The sequence below is a fragment of the Sabethes cyaneus genome, chromosome 2, assembly GCF_943734655.1.
Source record: "Sabethes cyaneus chromosome 2, idSabCyanKW18_F2, whole genome shotgun sequence".
In the NCBI taxonomy this organism is placed as follows: Eukaryota; Metazoa; Arthropoda; class Insecta; order Diptera; family Culicidae; genus Sabethes; species Sabethes cyaneus.
In genome coordinates this window covers 191522417-191544794 of record NC_071354.1, presented here as the reverse complement: position 1 = coordinate 191544794, position 22378 = coordinate 191522417, and the positions used below count along the sequence as shown (strand labels likewise).

General features: G+C 41.9%; 1 protein-coding gene across 1 annotated transcript in view; it reads left to right on the top strand.

Annotated features, from left to right (window-relative positions):
- Positions 1-6017: 6017 nt before the first annotated feature.
- Positions 6018-22378, top strand: part of LOC128738989 (calcium release-activated calcium channel protein 1) — a 38713-nt gene continuing 22352 nt past the window's right edge. The window contains exons 1-2 of the mRNA XM_053834519.1: positions 6018-6525; positions 6641-6713. Of these exons, the coding sequence (XP_053690494.1) occupies positions 6519-6525; positions 6641-6713 (80 nt within the window). The 5' untranslated portion in view covers positions 6018-6518. The remainder of the gene's footprint in view (positions 6526-6640; positions 6714-22378) is intronic.

The following is a 22378-nucleotide window of genomic DNA, read 5'->3' as shown; positions in this document are numbered from 1 at the left end:
AACTTTTTTGTATCAATGACCTAAAATAAAGAAAATCCGGAAGATTGTTGTGGTATTTCAACTAGGTTGACGAATTGAAAGGAATACATAATAGAATGCAGATTATGTTGTGGCTCTATTAAGATTAGGAATTCTGCTTTTATAGTTTTTCAAACTTCGTTGTTAATTACTTTAAGGAGCAACATCATAAAAATCATCGCGACATCAAACAATGAATCATCCATGCACACGCTGTGATTGGGTGTTCAAGCGAAGAAAGCACACGTCGATGATATGATCAATCAAGGTTATTTCAGCCTCTTGAATGTAAACTCTAATGTGTTAATCATATCATCATCATCACCATCATCATAAATGTAGAAGCGACAGACCAGAGCATCGAAAGCAGTCCTGTAACTAACCGTGCGGGTCGTTAATTGAATGTACGACTATAAACATCGAATCCGAATGCTAATGTAATTGATTTGCGTGCTAGGATTATAGGTCACGGATTAACACGAAATACAAATAAATTAAAATGCTTGCATGGGGAAACCCCTTTTTTGTTTAGAAAAAAAAAACCTAAGTTGGACTCGAAAATGGTTATTTGTCTACAAACAAGAGGCTGATAATTATCAGTTTTGCATTCTCCCGTGGTCGGGCAAACCAGGCTTCAGGCGGCTAGCTACCCTTGCATGTCGAACCAGCTTACTCTGGTGGGCTGTTATAAAATAGACGCCACAGCGGCCATTAGCATCTTACCCAGCAACTCCTATCCCTACTTCCCAGTGGTGCTTGCTGGAATACGAGCAACCTTAGTGGAGATCGGGTAACCAATCCCGGTGGAAACTAAGGTCGTATTATGACAGGGAAGGAGGCACTCATGCTTCCGCTGAGTGTTGCCAAAAGAAACTACCTTGCCAGCCGTGAGCGCCTGTCTCCAGGTTAGGGGCGGCTCACGACGGTGATCCCACTGCCGAGGTGAAGACGGCAGCTCTGTCCGCGAGACTAGACATTGCAGCGCTAGTAAGGCGGTATGCTTAAAAAACTTATGATAGGAAAAATTCACTACAATGGAACAATCGGTATGGACCCAGGCAAAAGAAAAACGACAACGATTATCGGAAACTTGGTACTTGGAATGTCAGAACTCTACTTGAACCGGCACGCGCGGGTATGCTAGCTGTAGAAAATGAAGGTCGAGGTTGCAGCCATCCAGGAAGTGCGATGGTCGAAGACGGGATAATGCGAATTCCGCGCATTAGAACCTATTGCGTGCATTACATTCAAGTATCACATCTACTACATTGGTGGCAATAAAGTAGAGTATGGAGTCGGATTCGTTGTTGTTGGCCGGCACTTTACTAATGTCGCAGGCATGCGAGCCTTCCGGGTAGTCGGGGGCCAAACGTCGACTCGGATTACTAGTAGACAAGATACGCGCGCCCGGTTGTCCAACGTATTCAAATCGAAACCTTCGAGGAAGATGCGACCGAACATTTGGCAGTTATCAGCGGAAGGAGTCACTACAGAATACTCTCGGAAGACTGATGAGCGGATCGGTGAACTTCTTGGAGAGAACCTGAACGAACAGTAGAGGCACATCCACGACACGATCAGTACTACAGCGCGAGAAGTGTTGGGTACTACTACTGCAGCCACTTTCAGTAAGTGGTTTGACGCAGAGTGCCAGCGAGTGACTGATGAGAAGAATCGAGCCAGAAGTCACATGTTGGCTGCAACTGGGTCTGGGACCAGCTAGAGCAGAAAGATACCGACATGCTAGAGTTACCGGCAAGAGACTTCACTATTGTAAGAAATGCCAGCACTGGGATCGCGTTCTTGCGGAGACGGAGAATTGCGTCGAGAGGCACGATTCGAGAAGTTTCTTTATTACGATCAACAGAATCAGGAACCGGAGCGTGCCAACTCCTGTTACGTGCAACGACAAGGAGGGGAACATGATTACCGAAAGATCGGAGGTGACCAGGCGTTGGAAACAACATTTCGATGCATTGTTGAATGGCGAACAAGATGGAGCGGTCAATAGAAACAGAATAACGATTGAGGATGATGGACAAGCTGTGGATCCACCAACTTTGGACGAGGTTAGAAAAGCAGCGGGAGAGCAGAAAAACGACAAACCAGCTGGAAAAGACGGCATCCCCGCCGAACTTTTGAAAGTCGAAAGCTATCGAATGTATTGTGCAATCCATCAGGTTATACTAAAGGTATCGACTAAGGAGGAACTACCTACGGACTGGTTGGAAGGACTCATATGCCTTATATACAAAAAGGGCCATTGACTCTAATGCAGCAATTATCGAGACATTACTTTCCTCAATTCTGCATGCCAGATTCTCTCCCGCATTCTGTTTCTCAGACTGAGGCCGTTCAGGAAACCTTTGTAGGCGAACACCAGTACAGTTTTCGAGAAGAACGCCTCACGATGGACCCAATGTTCACCTTGCGACAAATAAATTCGATAAATTCCGAGAACTCCACTTGCAGACTCACCATTTGTTTAAAGAGTTCAAGGCGGCGTACGATTAAGTTATACGAAATGAGCTGTGGCAGATTATGCTTGGACATGGTTTTCCAACAAAACTGATTTAGGCTGTTACATGCTACCCTTGATGGTTCAAAATCAAGCGTCAGACTAGCGGGTGAGACATCCGACTTGTTTGTGGCGTTAGATGGTTTGAAGCAAGGTGACGGACTAGCGAATTTGCTGTTTAACATTGCATTGGAATGTGCTATTCGAAGGGCAGGCGTGCAGAGAAGCATCACGATGTCGCATATGTTCCTGGGGTTTGCGGACGACATCGATATCATCGGTGTTAACCGTAGAGCTGTGACACTTTTGAAGTGGTCGACGAATTTGTTTACCTTGGTACGTTAGTGACATGCGACAATGATGTGAGTCGTGAAGTAAAAAGGCGGATAGCGGCTGCCAACAGGGCATTCTACGGATTACGTAGCCAGCTGAGGTTCCCTAGCCTGCAACTTTATACAAAACTCGCGCTCTATAAGACGCTAATGTTCCCGGTGGTACTCAACGGCCACGAAGCGTTGACATTGAAAGATCCTGCGATCAAATCTTGGTAGGTGATATTTTAAGCGACTAAAACACTGCAGGCTACAATGGACTGACTACGTAGCAAAGATGCGACTGGAGAGCGGCTGTCCAGGACCGAGAAACGTAGGGACGTCTCCTGAATTCGGCATGGATGGCATGGATAATAAGCGGATTGTCGCTATAGGTAATCCACATGAATCGATTGTAAATGAATTCTTGAGTGGCAGGTGACCAAACAAAGTGGCACAAGACGTGAAGGGGAAAGAGTGGAAAATTAGATAGGGGAGGGTTACAAGTTGAAAGTTGGGTTTGAATCCAACTATAATTGGTTCAATTCACGGAACCCCCAGCTTGGATCGAAACGATCCACAAATCTAGTAAGCGTTGTTTCAATGACCCCCCCCCCCCCTTATCTAATTTTCCGCTCTTTTCTCTTCACGTCTTGTCCCACTCTGTTTGGTCACCTGACTTTTAACTTCCAGTCAAGAATTCATTTTCAGTCGATCCCTATGGATGTCGATCTGTATGAAAAAAAAAATTGCATGCCGAGAGAGTGATACCCACATCTGTTTGTTTTACTGTTTCCAATAGGAATATTTTATAAAAAAAAAACTAGCTGATTGCCCGATTTTTCGGCGATTTGGAAACAAACTTACATGTTCCCAGTATTCAAAAGCGGTGACCAGCAAAATATAAGAAATTATCGTGGCATAAGTAGCCTCTCCACATCGTGTAAGGTTTTTGAAATAATTGTAAGCAGTGTTGTTCTTCCCCATATGAAAAGCTACATTTCCTTCGATCAACATGGATATATACCAGGACGATCAGTTTGCACTAATCTTTTGCATTTTACGTCGAGTTGGATCTTGCATATGGAGCAGAAATCTCAAATCGACGTAGTTTACACCGATCTGGAGGCTGCGTTGGACCGCATAGATTATCGAATGCTTTTACGGAAACTCTCCCGGCTCGGTGCATCGCAACATTTCATCGAGTGGTTAAGTTCCTAGTTTCGCGATCGAACGCTACGTGTACAGCTTAACTCATGTTTTTTCTCCGCATTCGTCAACAAAACGGGTGTACCTGAGGGCAGCAACTCGGGCCCTTTGCTCTTCTCGTTGTACTGCAATGACGTAGCCTTACTTTTGATATCTCGCCATTCGGTCCATCGAAAACTGCTGTAATTTGCAAAATCTGCTGGATATTTTCGTTACCTGGTATCTTAAGAACCGGCTCATCTTAGGCACGGCAAAGTGTCAGGTTATGATATTCCACCGAACTGTCAGCCCAATATTGTTCGGGTACAACATTGATGGTCATGTACTCAAGAAAGCTGATAAGTTCAAAGACCTGAGTGTTGTTCTTGACCCTAAGCTCAGTTTTAACGTTAATCACGCGAATCTCATTTCCAAAGTAACCCGATAGCTCGGTTTTATATCCATAATCGGACGGGATTTTAAGGATCGATACTGTTTAAAAGCTCTAAAAGCTCTGGTGAGACCGCAACTGGAAAATACATGTCTGGTTTGGATATGAACCCATTAATAAATTGAAAAAATAAATAAATAAATAAATAATTAAATAAATTTTTCTTGGGTCCCTTTTATTTCTCAGATACTTGTACATCTGTTATTGTAACGAAAATTCTCATAATTCAAGAAACCAAACCCTTTGGCAGCTCTCCTTTGCCTGTTGTCTCGGGTCACTTGTAAATCTGTGTTCTTTCCGATCATTCGTATGAAGCACGGCAAAGCCATTAATACGTTTTGAGCCCTTGTCAATGACCAGGCCCTTGTACGACTGCTTTCGATCCAAATACAAGAAAAACGCACCACGTTACCCATTTTAACCTTTCTCCCCGCTTGTAAGAGACCACCCCTTCCTTTTATCAACTCGCTGCGCTGATTCTTTTATGTCAAAGAACATGTGTGCGAAGTTTGATGAAGAACCGCTCAGGCGTTCCGGAGTTATGGCGGAACATGAATTCATGCTAAACGGACTATTCTAGCATTTCACGCAGTTTGGAATGGTTGGGATTTGATTCTTGATTCATCCCTCCTTTTATCAACCCACCAGTGCTGATTCCTTCATGTCAAGAAATATGTGTGCCAAGTTTGGTAGAGAACGGTTAAGGCGTTCTGGAGTTATACCAGAACGTACATACAAACATGCTAATAGTAAAACATTTGGAATGAAGTAAAAATAATCACGAAATTATTTTGTTTTAGCAAAACGATTTTCCTTTTTTTTCTTACAATGAATTCCTATTTCCTACAGTAGATTGGGACTACAAATAAAACAATAAGTGTTTTCAATCTCTCCTGGAATTCACATTTTCTATCAATGGGTTATTCGTTTAGTTCCAAGGACAGTTCTTTCAACGACGTTCAAGTTCCGTTAACTTCCTATGAAAAATCAAAGCCATCGGGTGAACAAATCGAGATAATAAAAAAATATTTAAAATAAATATTAAATATTACCTACAATTATTCGAGTTTCTATTTGAAGTGTTTTGGTTTGTGTAAGGGACAATTAGCAATGCATACCGGTTGTTCTAATTAAACCTAACTTGTAATAGGCACCATTTATTAGTATCACCGTGTACTGGGGTCTCAATATGAAGCAACTTAACGCCTCGGAGCGTTGCGTTGGCGTGCGAAACACGCATCATCAGCGACGACCAGCTGAGCTTGGTTCTCTCTCTATCTCTATCTCTATCTTTCGTCTCTATTTCTTTCACCCTGCACTCGACAGCCTACCTACGTACTTAGTGACTAGTGTAGTGAGCTAGGCGCAGTGCGGTGAGACGGTTACCCTATAGAGCGCTTCAATTCAGCAGTTACCGGCGGCGATACCGAACGATCACGATCGTGACCGCGCTCCTCAGCTCAGATAGTCTTTTGGCGTCGTCGCTGTTTGACCGTTGGAGGAAGCACGCGCGCGAGACTGTAATTCGACGAAGACGACGGACGTTACACGGCTCGAAGGCACCGTGATTAAGTGCAGTATTTTCATCAATCGAAGCATCCTTTCGTTGCAGAGAATATTCCACTCAGTTTCTGTCGGCCGGAAGATTACGTACATTCCAAAGATTCAGCGGTATTAATACGAACGTGTAGTGGAGCTTAAAATTGCTTGCCTTCTATCAGTACTCACGAAGTACAACCAAGTGGAACGTAGTTTAAGCTCAAATGTGCTTGTTTTTGTTTTCCATTCGCTCAGCTTCGAGGACAACATGAGCCTACCTTAGTACGCGTGTAGTTCGATTATTCATGTGGAAACCTTAAAGTGCTAGCCGCTAAATGTGATTCGAACAAGTTTTTGTTGAGATCGTATGCCTATAAGCAGATCAATGTAATCTATGTGTTTCCTTTTCGATGAAAAGTGCCTCAAACAAAGAAAGTGTTTTGCAATGCCAACAACCGGGCAGATAACGGTGCTTATGGTTTAGGGGGATATTATGAGTGGTGAGTGATTTTGCAACATTTTGCAACAGCGTTGGCTAGTTAGCAAGAAAAGCTAGAACAATTTTTCACAATTATCTTATACATGCCGTGTTACTTCTGTCACTGTCAACTGCAGCAACAACGACAACGACGTCAATTAGAAGCGGCAGGATCGGCCGTAGAATGCTGGACGCGAACCGGAAGAAAAGGTGAGATCTGTGGTGTTTTGCGTATTGTTGCGGTTAGTTATGCTTGAGGCTTGTATTTTATTCAATTAGCTGGGTGATTACAAGACATGACTGTTTTACGATTAGCTTAAACAATGACTAAAAGATTGATGTTAAGAGTGCCGTATTTCGCCCAACAGAATATGAATGAAAATAGAATCAGAGCAATGCGGGGAAATTGTTCACTTTTGAATTCAACGTGCTTACTAGAATAATTTATTTTCGTCCCGGATTTCACTTGCACTACGATTTACTTTTTCGAAAAAATGTACATACGTACTGGTGCCAATTATTTTAAACAACCGGCTTTGAGTGTGTTTATTCGATCATGTGTTCCCGTGGCTACGAAATTATATTTTTTCAGGTTTGCAATATACACTGTAAACCAGTCAATTGTGATGATGATAAGCAGAATCAACAACTAGGTACTGTGGAGATAACAAGCAATTTCTCTACGGGCTAGTGAGAAGGGGGGCCCCTATGACTGTAAATTTTAGAGATTTTTCTTAATTCATGACTGCTCTAGGCTGGAGCTGATACGAACACATGCACTGAGTAGGGGAATTCAACAAAGTGGCACTTATATTGTTTGTAAACAAAGCTATTTTGCTCAGCCAGAAAGCAGTTTATTACGTCCGTGAAGACGTCATCACCTACCTTGCGATTCGGGCATAACGAGAAATATGTAAATGACGCACATTACCAGGTCGTCACCGATTCGAAGAAAAGTTTTGCGGTTTTTCATATATTTTATTCAGGACATAAGAAAATATGATGTGTGCGAAACTTGTATTCTCAACATTCTTGAAGGAATTGTCGCTGTGTGGAAACTTACCGGTAATAGCGCTGGTCCCATAAAGCTTATCTCTTACTTCTTTCTTTCTATCCTCCAGCTGCGACCGACAGAAAAAGTCGAACGTCAAACGGAGGATCTTTCCCAACAATTTTGTGGCCAAACGATGAAATAGCTATGCTTACCTCAACCATATTGTAGACCATTACTAGCTTCACAAGTAATCCATAAATCATTTTTTTAAATTCTGCTTAGCTGAAGCAATGAAGTCAAAAGAACAAAAACGAAGCGAAAAGACCGTACCAAGCCTGGTTGGAGGTTCCACCCTTCTGATAAATCTGTGCACCATGGATCTTCTACACCTTCTCGTTTTTGCAGCAGACACTACTAGAGAGTCACGATGCAGAAACTTTCGTGGTTTCAGATTTCAGTTGCTTGAGCAGCATGCTGTCGCAGCCTACGAAATTTAGCAATTTACAGTTCCAAGTTGCCTTTCCATATCCATATTTCGTTGCTAGAATCCATGCTGAATGTACAGAATCGAATTGTTCATAGTCGGTGTATTTAAGTAGGTTGCCTTTACCCTAGCGATTCTCTTACCGAGTCATAGGTATCCCGGGGACTCAATTCTTGGATTCTTATATAAGAATCCAGGTTCTAAAAGGAAGGCATTCTGTGTAAATCCTCTGCAGAACTCCTTCACACGATTCCAATGCGAGGAATCCCAGAGCCTCAGTGCGAATCTTTTATTCGGTCTAAATATATAGTAGCTATGGCAATCTTCGCAGATTTAATCGTCAGTAAAATGGCTCCTGACAGCAAGAGAGTTTACTAACCTGTCATAGTGTACGTGAAGCGTTCTCATAGCCACGCGTTTAACTATATCATCTGTCACTAACTTATGTATGAGCAAATCAAAAACTGGCATATCTAGTCCCACTAATAATCTAAGTCGAAAGTGACTTGCGACTTCTGAGACGCCTGGAAAACTGACGACGACTGGCCCAAAAATTGGTTGGAGAGGATTACTGAAACAGCATTAGCCATTCTGGCTCTATACTGACGACGGCGATGGAAAATCCCACTCAACTAACGTAGCAGCAGTCAGAAATCTCAATACATCCATTAACTCCATGCTCCATGTCTCGCACTTCTCGTGAATGCCCCCGGGATCAATCATTCAGTTCAGTGAAATGGTCAGCAGCCTCGCACTCAGCGTCTCAAAATTACAATTCAGCAATGTTATAAATAATAACTAACTCTGCGCGTGTGTCATACACAATGTTGCAAATCGAGCGAGAAGCAAACGATGCCTACTCTCACTCTAGCAAGTATGAAAAGCATAGCATCCAACGCCGCTGACGCAAGCGTACGACAAACGACTGCCACTGCTATATGCATACATTCTGCTACCTACACACACGCTAACGCACAACTTCATAGCGTCTTTCTGCACAGCCCGCTTACGAAGCAAAAATCAGACGGGTTGTGTACAAGACACGACCGCACATATAGGTGACGCAGGACTACGTAAGTCTCTTTATAATGATAGCAGCATGTATTCAATTATTCATGCTTGTGATCATTCGATTCTTCATGTATACATGCTCTATGCAACATATATACATGCTACATGCGTTGTATGTAACATTTATCAAAGTAGTACATTGCATACGTTCAATTCTCAAAAGATTGTGCATTTGAAAACAATTTAACAAAACCAAGAACACAAACTATTGCTTTCCTGTTACCTTACTGAAATTAAAGATTGTTTTTATTACCCATGGTTCCCACGTTGAAGGGATTTTACCAATTCAATCCTATTTTATCAACAGCACATCTTTTCACTGCACTTCTAATGAAACGGCAAGCATGCGTATTCACAGAGTCGTATTATAACCGAACACTGCAGCTGTAGCACATTTTTCCAACACAGATATCAAATTTACCGAGGTTTAATCGTCTCGCAGTAAAGAATTTGCGTTCTGTTGGGACAACGAACTTGTGCCATTTTTTCTTGCACACTTCCCTAACACAGACATCAAATTGGGCTAGGTTTAATCGCGTTCGTAAGAAATCTGTTGGCACGAGGGGGCTTTGTCACTCTTTCTGGCGTACTTCCCAAGCAAGGACATCAAAATGGTCTAGGTTTAACCGCGGTGTTAAGAAATCTTGTTGAAATGAGGAGGCTTGGTCACTTGTTTTGGCTTACTTCCCAAGCACAGATATCAAATTGGTACAGGTTTAGATCATCACATAGAATCTTCCAACCAATCACGAAGCGAGAATTCTGGTAAAGCATAGGTTCATTATTTTCAATTTTTCAATAGTTCAACATCAAGAACCCATACTTTTCTTCATTTGGGTCAATTCTTAGAAGATTTTCCGATCGATTGGTGTAAGAATATTGAAAATCGATCGGAAAACCGCTGAGTTATTAGCGCTCAAAACCTTTCATTTTTCGTGACGCTCGCATTTTTCGATTTTTTGGAATGACACCCTATCTCAAAACTTACCGTAAGACGTAGTCCTACGTCAAAACTCGTGAGCAGCCAGCTGCTCGTGAAAGCTAGCGGCACACTGGGACAGGGCTTGAAAAGGGATCGCAAGTTCAATGTGACTGCGTGAATGCGTACGCTTTCCGCATTCAACCTGCGCTTTTCGAACGTACATTTCACTGTTTTTTTTTAAATCCAGTCAACCTGCCGCTTCCGCTGCTGCCGTCTTATAATTCATGCTGCCTCTCAGGAGAAGCAAACAGTCGTATTCTCGCTTTGTGCGTTCATATCGTAGAATCTAAACTGCAAACTGACTGGAAGCATAAGATGACGTATTTTTTCGTTTCTGTTTTTGTCTCCAAATCGGCTGCTCGCTGTAATAGTTTGTCACCCGGAGTCGATCCGACGCAAGCAAAATGTTCGTTTGTATTGGACGAAGTCCGACCAACTTCTTCCATGCACATGTAGTGGTTTTTTTTAAGTATCGAATCATACGATAGCGCGGTTGCTTTTTGTTAGCGTGGTGACTGTCAGTCATTTGACTGTTTTGCAGTCATTCGCTGCTCCAAACGGTAAAGGCAACTTGATCGAAACGAAAATGTTAAAAAGGTTCAAAATGCATTCGTTCTAGTGGCTTTAGGCATAGCGTTCGTATTCCACCACCAGGGATGGCACAATCACTCTGACTCAATTCACATTCATTTGACAATACCGTCTCAGAAAAACAGAATTTGACAAAGTTATATATGGGATGATTGAAGAACTAGTTATTATCTACAACTTTTCTGAATAAAGTTGGGCTGTATCTTTTGTATTAAGGGTGCTACAATGCTAGTACCTCTTTAGTTACTATGGTGTGAATTTGAATGCGCGGTGGTGTGAATACGGTAGAAAAAAAGGATCGGTTGAAGCCCTGCACTGGGATACAAACTTTGCATTATTTTTTCTTTTCTTTTGGGCTGGAGTGCGAGCCCACGTGAGTAATCAGTATTAGCTGCTCGGGCTGCTATAATGGACCTCGGGTACAGTTTCGGCGTTTATTAGCTTGTGTTACTTATTTCCGAGGAAATATGACATGAAACAGAAAGTACTAAACATACCACACATTCCAGTTTATAACGATTTAGCTGCATTCAATTATTAATGTCTTAAAATCGATATTTTCAACAAGTGGGGGTCCATTATAGGTTAACAACGCAAAAAATGTCGCCATTATTAGGCCCTCTCCATGCAAAATACGCTAGAATTCCTATAATAGTCGCTATCCTTTTGTAAACCACAAGGTCCATTAAAGGAAAACGGACATTCCAATCAGTTTTAAAGAATGTGCAACATATAGAGATTTTCAACATAAATTGATAGGCTTAATCGAAAGTTATTCGTATTGTAAGTGCCATCGGTAGCGTGTTTAGCGTAACCGGTTTAAAATAATTCATGGAAGAAAACTACTCAACTACTGGACCTCAACTAGTGGACCAGGTCACTAATGGTTAATTTACCCTAAATAGAAGCAAGAGTCAGAAAAAAAGCTTATGCCGACGTGTTCATTAGAACGAGTACGCGCGTGTGAGAAAATTAGACCACACGAGTGTGAGTTTCGCAACACCGGTCATATTGGAGTTGGGAGTTTTTCATCACCTTCCATACTCACCAGACCTGGCTTGTATCACGTTATTTACCATTTCGATAAATTTTTAAGTGAGAAACCATCCAAAAATGATAACATAATTTAAAATATTAGTTGACCTAAAAATTCAATTCAATCTCAATCTCAAAATTCAATCTCTACTGCGAAATATTCTGAGCTTAACAATGATGTCATATCAAATGAAAGTCATCCGAAAGTTTACCTTACATGTTTTTGAAACTATGTACTTATATATCCTGTCATAATTCAGTAAAAACGTCACGAATAAGTAAAAATTTCTGTTCATTTTTACCGACTGATTCAACAACGGAGGCGGTAAGAACGGAGTAATATTTTTAGCTTCTAAAAATAACTGCGGACCTTCATCGAATTGCAAATTCATACTCTAAAAATACCTTATCGTTATTCTCGTATAGTCACCACCAAGGTATAACAGAAATCCCCAATCTCATCTTCAACCTTTGTACTCACATTTCACCGTACGCATCCTCATACTCTTCAGCTGCAACGTCACCGTGTTAATCGTCGACAGTGTTTTTTGCTGTATTACTCGAAAATGAATTTATACATATAATTATACCTCAGAATGGTTCACAGTGCGAAGCAGACAACAAGAGAGTACATCATCAATCGCATGGTAGGTAGTCACTCTAAGTCAAGCAGCCTCCTACAAAGGTGCAAAGATCACTCTTAAGATTATTACCATCGCAGACGTACATATTCCAAAATAAAGCAACAAAGAGAACACGTTTCACGTCGTCGGATGCGCGAACGTCACGAAAGCTCATTCATACACGTTCTTTCCAGCAACGGCTAGTGATCTGACAGAAACCGAACCTGCCGATAATAATTGCTCTTAATCCTACCGTCAATAACTAGACGATACGAATGACTTCCAGTTTGGAATTTTGTTTATAATAGCGTTTTTAATGATTATTGGAAAGTAGCTGAAGTGTATTACGGTAGCGCATAATTAGTTCCCATTACGGGAATCAATCAAAGCACAATTAAAATGTATCGTTTCAATCACCGTTTATCTAATATTTTTGTGACCTTTGCTTGGTTTTTGTGCAAAAATCTATGTTTATGCTTTAAGGTATTTTTCTGTACTCTTTAAAATGTATTTAGCGCATCGTTTTTGCGAATTAAAAACATTAAAATCATTTTGCAAACAGATTTATTCTGAGACGAAAAAGCAAACGAAATTTTATTTCAAAAAATAGTATTTTTACAAACCGGTGTTCTAGTATTACGTTTCGTTTATATTATTTTTCAGACTTTCATGATCTATTTTCATTCAATTAGAAATTATTGAAAATAATAAATTGTATTATTGGAAACAATTGTAATTGTACTAATATTGTACTAATATTGAATTCAACAAATAATCTTGCATAGTAACTTAAGAAATGCGATCGATTTAAATAGGGTATGTTGCTGCTTCGTCGTAATTGCCTATTCCTGTCTTATCCAACACAAATTGTTAAAAATATCAGCGATTTTTATGACACATAATGCAAAATTAGTTATTACCTAATATTTTAGTTTGTTGACTATCATACGCGATCAATCAAAGCGAGCTGAGATCTATTTGAATGCTTTTTTCCATTAAAGAATTCCTAGCAGCCAAATTTCCTACGTTTTTCCGTGCGACGAAGAAGAAAATGTTGACCAATCGTTTCAATTTCAGTCATTCATCAAATGGAAATAAGCCACGCAACACATTGTTGTTATTTGGCAGCCTAGAAAACTTACATGACTCGCAGAAATCTTGCAGAATAACAATAGGACACCGCCTCTAGTTTCTGATAATAAATAACAGAAGTTGGCGCAAGTGTTTCATCATGCGCCATGCGTGAGAGTATGTTTGAAACTATCAATGTTTCCCTGTTGAATACAACAGATGTCGTTACCTCGTAGCGCATAGTGTGAATGTCCGTAAAAGCTGAATTTTGCGCGACAATAAATTTACTGAAATCAACACTCTTATTCTCTCATGCATCTCAGTTTCTTTTGTGTTTATCGCTAATCGTAATATAACGTTTGACACCTGAACCAAAAAATAGTTGGTAAACATTGTTTTTATTTATTGCGTTCATGTTGCGAAATTTAATTTTTTCGAATTGAAATGTCGCAAACATACTTTTCATAAAGCCCTATAAATGTATCTTTATAGGGCTTTAGCTTTTTAGGGCTCTCGGATGACTGGTAGTAAGATGCTATGGAGAGGTATAGGAAATGTTTGTTTTTTATCAAAATTAGGCAGAAATCATGAAAATTAGGTATAACAGAATAACTGAACCACAAATAAAATATGATTAGTGATTGTTTTTCAGGTAGGTAAACATAAATAAGTGAGAAATTTTGATTTTACTACCACTAGAAAAGCGCCATCTCTTGAAAAGCAACGGTTCGTATGGTGTCCTATTGTCTTGCCGTCCTACACAAATAAATGCGCGCTAGCTTCGTAAACATTATTGTGATTTTTAGTTCGGACGATGAAAAATTTTGATGGACGGATTTTAAAACGGTACGACGAATTTAAGATATAAAGTCAGTTGCGTAATTTCAATAAAATCGCTTTTTAGTGAATTCAGAGGGCACGGATCGGAAGGTAAATGTGTTTGAGTCAAATCAGCAGCAACTTTTGGACTATTCTTTAAATCCACCTAAGAAATGATGTAAATTATACCAATTTCCTTACTACGACGGGAATTAGAAATAAACCCTAGATGACGAAATTTGAGCAATGTCGTTGCAAAATTTCACGTAGGACGACTAATTTCATAATGGTCTCAGACTATTGTCATTTACAAGTAAACAACAAAGACCAGTTTGAATTGCGATTGTTGTGAAATTCTATCCCAATTTTTGTCAGTTTTCTTTCGTATTGTTGTTGTTCAGGCTTAATGCAACACGTGTGCTCAGTTCATTAGCATGTGACTCACCGTCGATTGTATTTACAGTCGAGAAATGTATCAAACGCTGATTTCCAGTCTTGAATTTGTTCTTCACTACAGGAAGTGTTGATGCTGAAATGCTAATTGTACCGTGCAATATCCATAACCGGTATGCATTTAAGCGCCCTAGTATGTGATAACTGACAATCCAACTGTTCACGTTGATGACGCTCGTAGGGACATTAATGCAGATCAGTCCGCCTGTCGGTGCTTGTTTGCATCCTTTGAGAAATAAACAAATTGGAATGTAAGTCCAGTTACCACCTTGTTGAATCGTTTTTACAACAATAACTGGTTGGTTGAAAATGCGTTCACAAATGGTATTATTAGATCTATTAGGACTCCTAGGAGTGGTCTGTACAGGAAAATCTAAAATTAGAACAAATGAGAGTTAACGTACTTATGCATAAGTAGGGTAGGGTATAAAAAATTACAGCGTATATTTGCAAGTAGCTTGCTTCTATAGACAACTAACGTCACTAACATCCTTGAAATCAAGTTTCAATCGCCGATAGTTTATTATAATAGATTGGATAATTTTATCATTATTAATGTCCGGATAAATAAATCTTATCAAAGTTACCGAAACGAATTTAAAATTAACTACTTGTAAGAAAAAATATATAAACGGTATTAGCTGGGTTTTTTTGTTTTAGTGCCGATCGCTAGTTGTGGACTCATTCTTATTGTACACAATTTGTTTAATGCAACTGATGTTTCATTCTAATCACTGCATGTAAAATGTGATCCCAAATGTTCGTTGATTTAATAAGATATTTTGGATGTCTAATGCGTAGCTTTGAACTTACATTTTTCCGAATAATTCTATTCTGCACTGAAAATAATCCACTCGTTTTTTCCACGTGAAAAATAACTCAAATTTTACTACAGCAAGTTATGTAATTTGAGATGATCATTAATGGAAGAAATAATAACAGTTTGGTATATGATTCTGAGCTCCGTAATTTTGACGTGAAAATTATTTTAAGTGTATAATAGCTCAAACTGTGTAAGGCCATAGTCGCCGGAATTTTCGTGACGACTGAGGTAATAAATTAACTTTTGCTCCGTGTCGCCAAAAGCTGTCAGTTCATTTATTTCAACTGCATTGGTCCACTAATATCCCTTATATGGTTGGCTACATTATACAGTATATAAAGTACCAGCGACAAGCCAAAATAAGCAATGCATGGAGGCTTAAACGGGGCGCCTTGGAGGACGCGCCTTTTCGCACGTACTCTCGTCAATTTCTATCTAATAGCCAAATCTATCAACACGACAAGACCTTAATTTTGAACAACTGGTCTGAATGGAAATATACCATAGAATGGTGTTAGCTTGTTATCTATATACGGTGCAAATTGTAACGCGACCTATAGGACTGGTTCATAAATGGGTTAATTGTGTTACCTGCTGTAGCTATCACAGCAGTTTAGGTAGTAAATACAGGTTTCTTCACTTGTTTTTGTTTTCAACGACCAAAAACAAAACGGTTGCAATGTGGTAGAGGAAATTCTCCCTGTGCGCGTCTGTCGGCACAATGGCCCCCTAATCGTGGGATCCCACGGTGTGCATTTATAGCGAGCGATGCAAACGTGTGACATTGAATCACGCGCATAAGCTCTTAACCGCAGGCCGCGCGCCGCCGCAAGCGAACGGCTGTCCTCGGTCAGGGGTTATGGCTACATAAAGTACACCCGCAATGCGACGACGACAGATATACCAACGATTTGCGGGATCGTATAACTAAATGGATGCTGTGAGCAGGGCCTTTAATTATCACCGAATTTCAAACAAAACAGAAAATCTTTTTTCTTAGCATGCATTGTTTTTTATGCCTCTGAGTTTCGTATGTACAACTGCACAGTGATTTTCATCATAGTATACAAGTTCAATATATCGTGAAAATAGAACAGGAGAAAGTGATTTTCAAACCCAGAAGGTGATATTCACTTCAGGAAAAAAACAATTTTAAATGCAGTAAATGAAAAGAAAAATCTTATGTCCAACAGCTGAACGCAATAGATGCTAAATAACAACATAAATTTTTTTTATTGATTTTCACTGCTCAAACGTGAATATCAGTTTGTTACAATATCACAGGGCGCTGATATGCTATATTCTCGTGCATGAAGTTCATGCTTGCTGTATATAGTTATTATGTACGTTTGATCAAAGCAAGCAGATTTTCAATGCAAGGCAGACTGATAATCCAGAAGTTAGAACGTTATGCTGATGAATATTAACAGCACTGGCTGTGAGCGACTGCTTTTTGTTATTTTTCAGCTACTGCTTAATTGTTGCTCTGACGAAATGCATTTTATTAGTGATTCTTAAGAGTTTTGTTTTATGTTTTTTTATTAAATGATAGGCTCGTTGATTTTTATTTTCAAGTATTTCTTTTTATTTGAAAAATACGTTATTAAATTTAAAACAAAGCGAGCAATTGATAGTTAAACTTACATATGCTTACGAAATTTTTCGAAACATTGATAGGAACTGGTTTATTACGATTTGAGAAAAAAAATTGAAGAAACGAAAAGTTCTGCACTTTTTTTGATCAATATATTTTAGGATAGGAAAAGATTAAAATCAGTCAAAAAGCTGAAAATGTGTCATCATCATCATCATCTTCAGAAATTTGATGAACAGCGTTCTGGAACTAGCTGATCTGGTAAGCTTCGTATTGATACAAATTAAACTGAATGGTATAAATTATAAATTTCGGATTAACTAAGAGGACTCCTGCTTTTTAGAAGAAGAAATGTAATTCTTCATCTTCTTCTGCATAGAGCCGGAGTGGCTCGTGCTGTTTCAAGCACTCGTCTCCATTTAACTCGGTCTTGGATCATTCGTCGCCAATTTCCTAGTCGTCTCAAAAGTCGCAAATCGCTTTCGACCTGGTCGAGCCATCGTGCACGTTGGGCTCCCCTGTTCCAGATGCCGGTGGGGTTGTAGAAGAGGACTATTTTCGTCGCACTGTCGTCCGGCATCCTTACAACGTGTCCGGCCCACCGTAGCCTACTAACTTTCGCTAGATGTACGATGGGAGTCTCCCCAAGGAGTGCCTGTAGCTCGTGATTTATACGCCTCTACCACTCTCCGCTTCAGTTTGTACTCCGCTAAATATCGTCCGCAGCACTTTCGGCTCAAACACGGCCAGGGCGCGTGTGTCCTCCGTGAGCAACGTCACGGCTTCAAGTCCATAAAGAACTACCGGTCCAATAACGGTTTTGTACATTGTTAACTTCATGCGGCGCGGTACGCTTCCTGAGCGTAGCGTTTTACGAAGCGCAAAGTAGGCCCGATTTCCCGCTTGGATGCGCCGCAGGATCTCCTTACTAATGTTGTTGTCCGCGGTCACCAGCGATCCCAAATACACGAACTTTTCTACCACTTCTAGTTCGTCGCCCGCTACCACTTCTAGTTCGTCGCCGTCAACGGTTACCGTCCGTGGGAGACGCGCGTTTGTTTCCTTTGAGCATCTTCCTTTCATGTATTTGGCATTTTTTTAGGCGCAATTCTCCTAGACTCCGCTTTCAGTCTGGCGTAGATTGCCTCCACCGTCGCAAAGTTCCTGGCTATGATATTGAAGTCATCTGCAAAGTCTAGAAGTTGGCTACCCTTGGTAAAAATCGTGCCTCGCGTTTCGATGCCCGCTCGTCGGATCACCCCCTCAACAGCGAAGTTGAACAGCATGCAGGATAAACCGTCACCTTGTCTCAACCCTCGCCGCGTCTCGAAGGGACTCGAGAGTGTCCCAGAGATGCGTACGAAACACATCATTCGATCCAATGTAGCTCTGATCAGTCGCGTCAGTTTGTTCGGAAAACCGTGTTCGTGCATTATTTGCCATAGTTTGTCTCTATCGACTGTATCGTATGCTGCTTTGAAATCAATAAAGATGGGCACGTTGTACTCCCGACATTTCTGCAAGATCAGTCGGATAGTAAAAATTTGGTCCGTAGTTGCGCGAGCCCCCATGAAACCCGCCTGATGATTCCCTATGAAACCTTGTGCTATCGGTGACAACCGGCGTAACACGATCTGGGAGAGTACCTTGTAGGCGGCGTTTACCAGCGTAATACAGTTGCAGCAGTCTAGTCGATCACCCTTTTTGAAGATGGGACAAACCACTCCTTCCATCCATTCCTCTGGTAGATTTACATCCTCCCAAATCCTCGAAATAACCCAGTGTAGAGCCTTTGCTAGCGTTTCTCCGCCATGTTTATAAAGCTCTGCCGGTAGGTGGTCCTTCCTAGCGGCTTTATTGCTCTTCAGCAGCCCGATTTCTCGTTTGACTTCTTGGAGATCAGGTGCTAGGACATTACTATCTTCCATGGGCGCTCCTAGTTCCGCCTTAATTTCTGTTCCGCCTCCTTCTGCGACTTCGCCATTAAGGTGTTCATCGGAGAACTGCTTCCATCTGTCGACCACCTCGCGCTCGTTAGTGATTAAATTCCCTCCCTCGTCCCTGCACATGTCAGGTTTCGGGGTGTAGCCCTTCCGAGTTTGGTTCACCTTCTCATAAAACTTGCGCGTGTCATTAGCTCGAAATAGTTGTTCTAATTCATCACGATCTCTGTCCTTCTTTTGACGTTTTTTCCTCCTCAGGATCGTGGTCAACTGGTTCCTAGCTCATCGGTATTTGGCCAGGTTCTCTTACACTTATCACACGATCCTGCATTCCACCCAACACTACAAAGCCCGTACCCAGTACGTTGGTAGCGCCACCGCTCTGGTAAAACTGGGCCTTTCCGCCACGGATTTCCATACCTTCTCTCCTTTGCGACAGAGCTACGATGCCGAGTTTGCGGGGTTCAAGCTGTTTAATCAGCACCCGCTTGCAACCTGCGAAATTTAGCGATTTGCAGTTCCAAGTACCGAGTCTCCATTCGTCGTCCTTGTTCCGTCGCCTAGGTCGATGCCAAATATTTTGCTCCGAATTTGCTTGAATTTTGTAAGTGTTGTATTTAATTTAGGTGTGTAGCCGTACTGGGGCAATACTACCGAGTCTCGGGATGGGGCTGCCATCTTATAGTGCCGAGACTCGCTATACCTCCTTCCCGGTTTCCACCGGGGTTGGTTACCCGATCTCCGCTAAGGTTGCTCGTAAGAAATGTTATTATGGTGTAAGTTAAGTCCAGCAGTCTTAGGAGGAGTTCAGTATTTCTGGATGATAGTCAATTAAACCAACTCACAGTGGTCCAAAAGCGTGAAAAGTGGAACTTTTTCCCTGGTATCTTTTGGTTTCACTTTATTATTTTTGGTCTTCAGCATTTTTGTTATATCAAGGGGGATATTCCGGATGGTAAATGGTTGAATAATGCGCTCCAGAACTACCACGAAGTCCCACAGCCTCTTATTTAGCAACCCCTATCTCTACCTCCTCGTGGTACTATCCGGGATACGTTCCTTAGTGGAAACCGGACAACCGGCGGAAACTAGGGTCGTATGCGGACAGAGAAGGGGGCACTCATGCGAAGGCTGAGTGTAAACTCTCCGCCTGCAAATGACGGATCTCGGTAGAAGCATGTTCGATGAACCTGAAAATACTGAAAACCTGAGCAGAGGGTCCAAAGCCATCTTGGGGGGGGAGGGAGGGGTTCTATGAATACTCAGCCTCAAACGGAGCCTGTGGAGTACCAGACCGCCCTCCGCAGTAATCAGCCCTCACCGCATCATGAGGGGCTCTGATGCGGCGGACTCTTCTTTTCCCTCAACTCGTGGGATTCTGTATGAACAATCAAAATCAAAAAAACTTAACTTCAGTGAGCGCGGACGGATTAGATAATCCGTTCGCAAGAGGTGGTATCCAGCGATCTCCGCCGATGGATACGAGTAGAAGCGCCAGCGTAAGCGGAAAGGGAAGCGGCACACCTGTCGCTCCAACTGCATCTACACCGGACGCAGCGATGAATGGCCCGTCGCTAATAAAAGCAGTGGAAGGAAAGAGAGACATGCTACCAAGAGTGGTAGCGCTCGACGCCATTATCAAGTTCGTGGCAGGCCGCAGCACCCTAGCAAAGGACCTGAAACAAAGTCTGCTCATGCTTCTGGGCACCATGCGTGCTGCGACAAAGGAACACAGTGAACTCGAAGCGCGAGTAAAAGTGGCAGAGAAGGCGTTTGTATCGAGGTCTGTACAAACGGATGCCTGCCTGTCAACGACTGACCACACCGTGGCCCTTGCGACTACGGAGCAGTCCAGTGACAACAAGGTATCCACTAAACGTGCAAGGCAGTCCCTAGGAGAAGAACCCCCCACGAGCCCGAAAAAGCGCTTGGTCGCTGAGGGTCGTAAGCAAACTGAGGAACCCACCGAGGGTAATAAGACGCAGTTAGCGCCTGACAATCAGTGAGAAACAGTGAAAAAGAGGAAGGCCAGGAAGAAAGAGGTGGATCGAACTCCACCGAAAGTGGTCAGAAAAAAGAGGAGCAAAGGCGATGCCCTTATCCTCAAAACTGAGGGGCTGAGATATGCAGAAGTTTTGAAGACCGTGAGAGGGGACGAACATCTGAAGGGTCTTGCCGCCCGCACCGGCGACATGATCCTTGAGCTAAAAAAGGATGCCACTGAGAAGGGTTCTGCCTACAAAGGGCTGGCAGAAAAGGTCCTTGGTGATGGCATACAGATCCGCCTGAGATGACTCTCCAGCTTAAAAACCTGGACGAGATCACTGAAGCGGTCGAACTGACACGAGCTCTCAAGGAGCAATGTAACGTGGTGGTGACTACCGAAGCAGTTCCTTTGCGCAAGGGACCGGCGGGAACCCAGGTAGCTACAATAAGACTTCCACTGGTAGACGGAAATACTGCCCTGAAGGCGGCCAAGCTGAAGGTGGGATGGTCCGTATGCCCACTGAGCGTGTTCCAGCAGCCGGAGGCTGGCTTCTGGTGCTTTCAGCGAGGGCACAAGTTCTGGAGCTGTAAGGGGCCTGACAGAAGCCACATGTGTAGAAGATTTTATAGAGAAAATGGGAAACACATATGCAAGATTATGAAATAACTTTTGATGACCAATGGGCATTAGACCAAAATCGATTATATTCGTTTATTCGTTATTGATGTATATCAGAGTAGTTGTTTTCGTCACGCAAGCATCAGAAAAATTATCAAAATAACATTATTATCGTAACAAATGCAAACAAATATCCAGCTGCATTAAGACTAGTGACAATGCCCAGATTAGACATATAATATTTTAAATTATCAAAGGGCTCCCTGCCTGCAGCGTCGCTCCCTGTTAGCTAGAATGCAATTGTTAGCTGCATAGCAGGAGAACATTCAAAGCAGAACATTGAACTTAAGTTGAAAGTAGCAATTAAATCAACCGCACTATTATTCGTCGTGTATTGTATAACGACATCCTCCTAATTTTAAAAGAGCTATGTGTCACGGCAGTGCTCATTAGTATGCTTGACTTAACTCACATATCGCAGCACGCAAGCGCTAAATCTAGATACGGTGCCACATTTAGCCACATACAACTAGACTTAATCACAACGTAACTGCTCTAATCATATTACCGCGTAATCAGCCTGGGAAGATGCGGGCCAATTGTCATGTGTGCCTATGAGTGGCCGGTAGGAATTGCTGCGTTGGTGGCGTGTAATTCCCCACGGGATCCGGCGCAAGTCTAGCTGACTAGACGGCAGGCTGTTGTGAAGTACGACTGACTTTCACTGCAGATAAGTTTAATTGGCGTTATCTTTGGTATGTGGAACCGCCAATCAGGAGGAATCTGG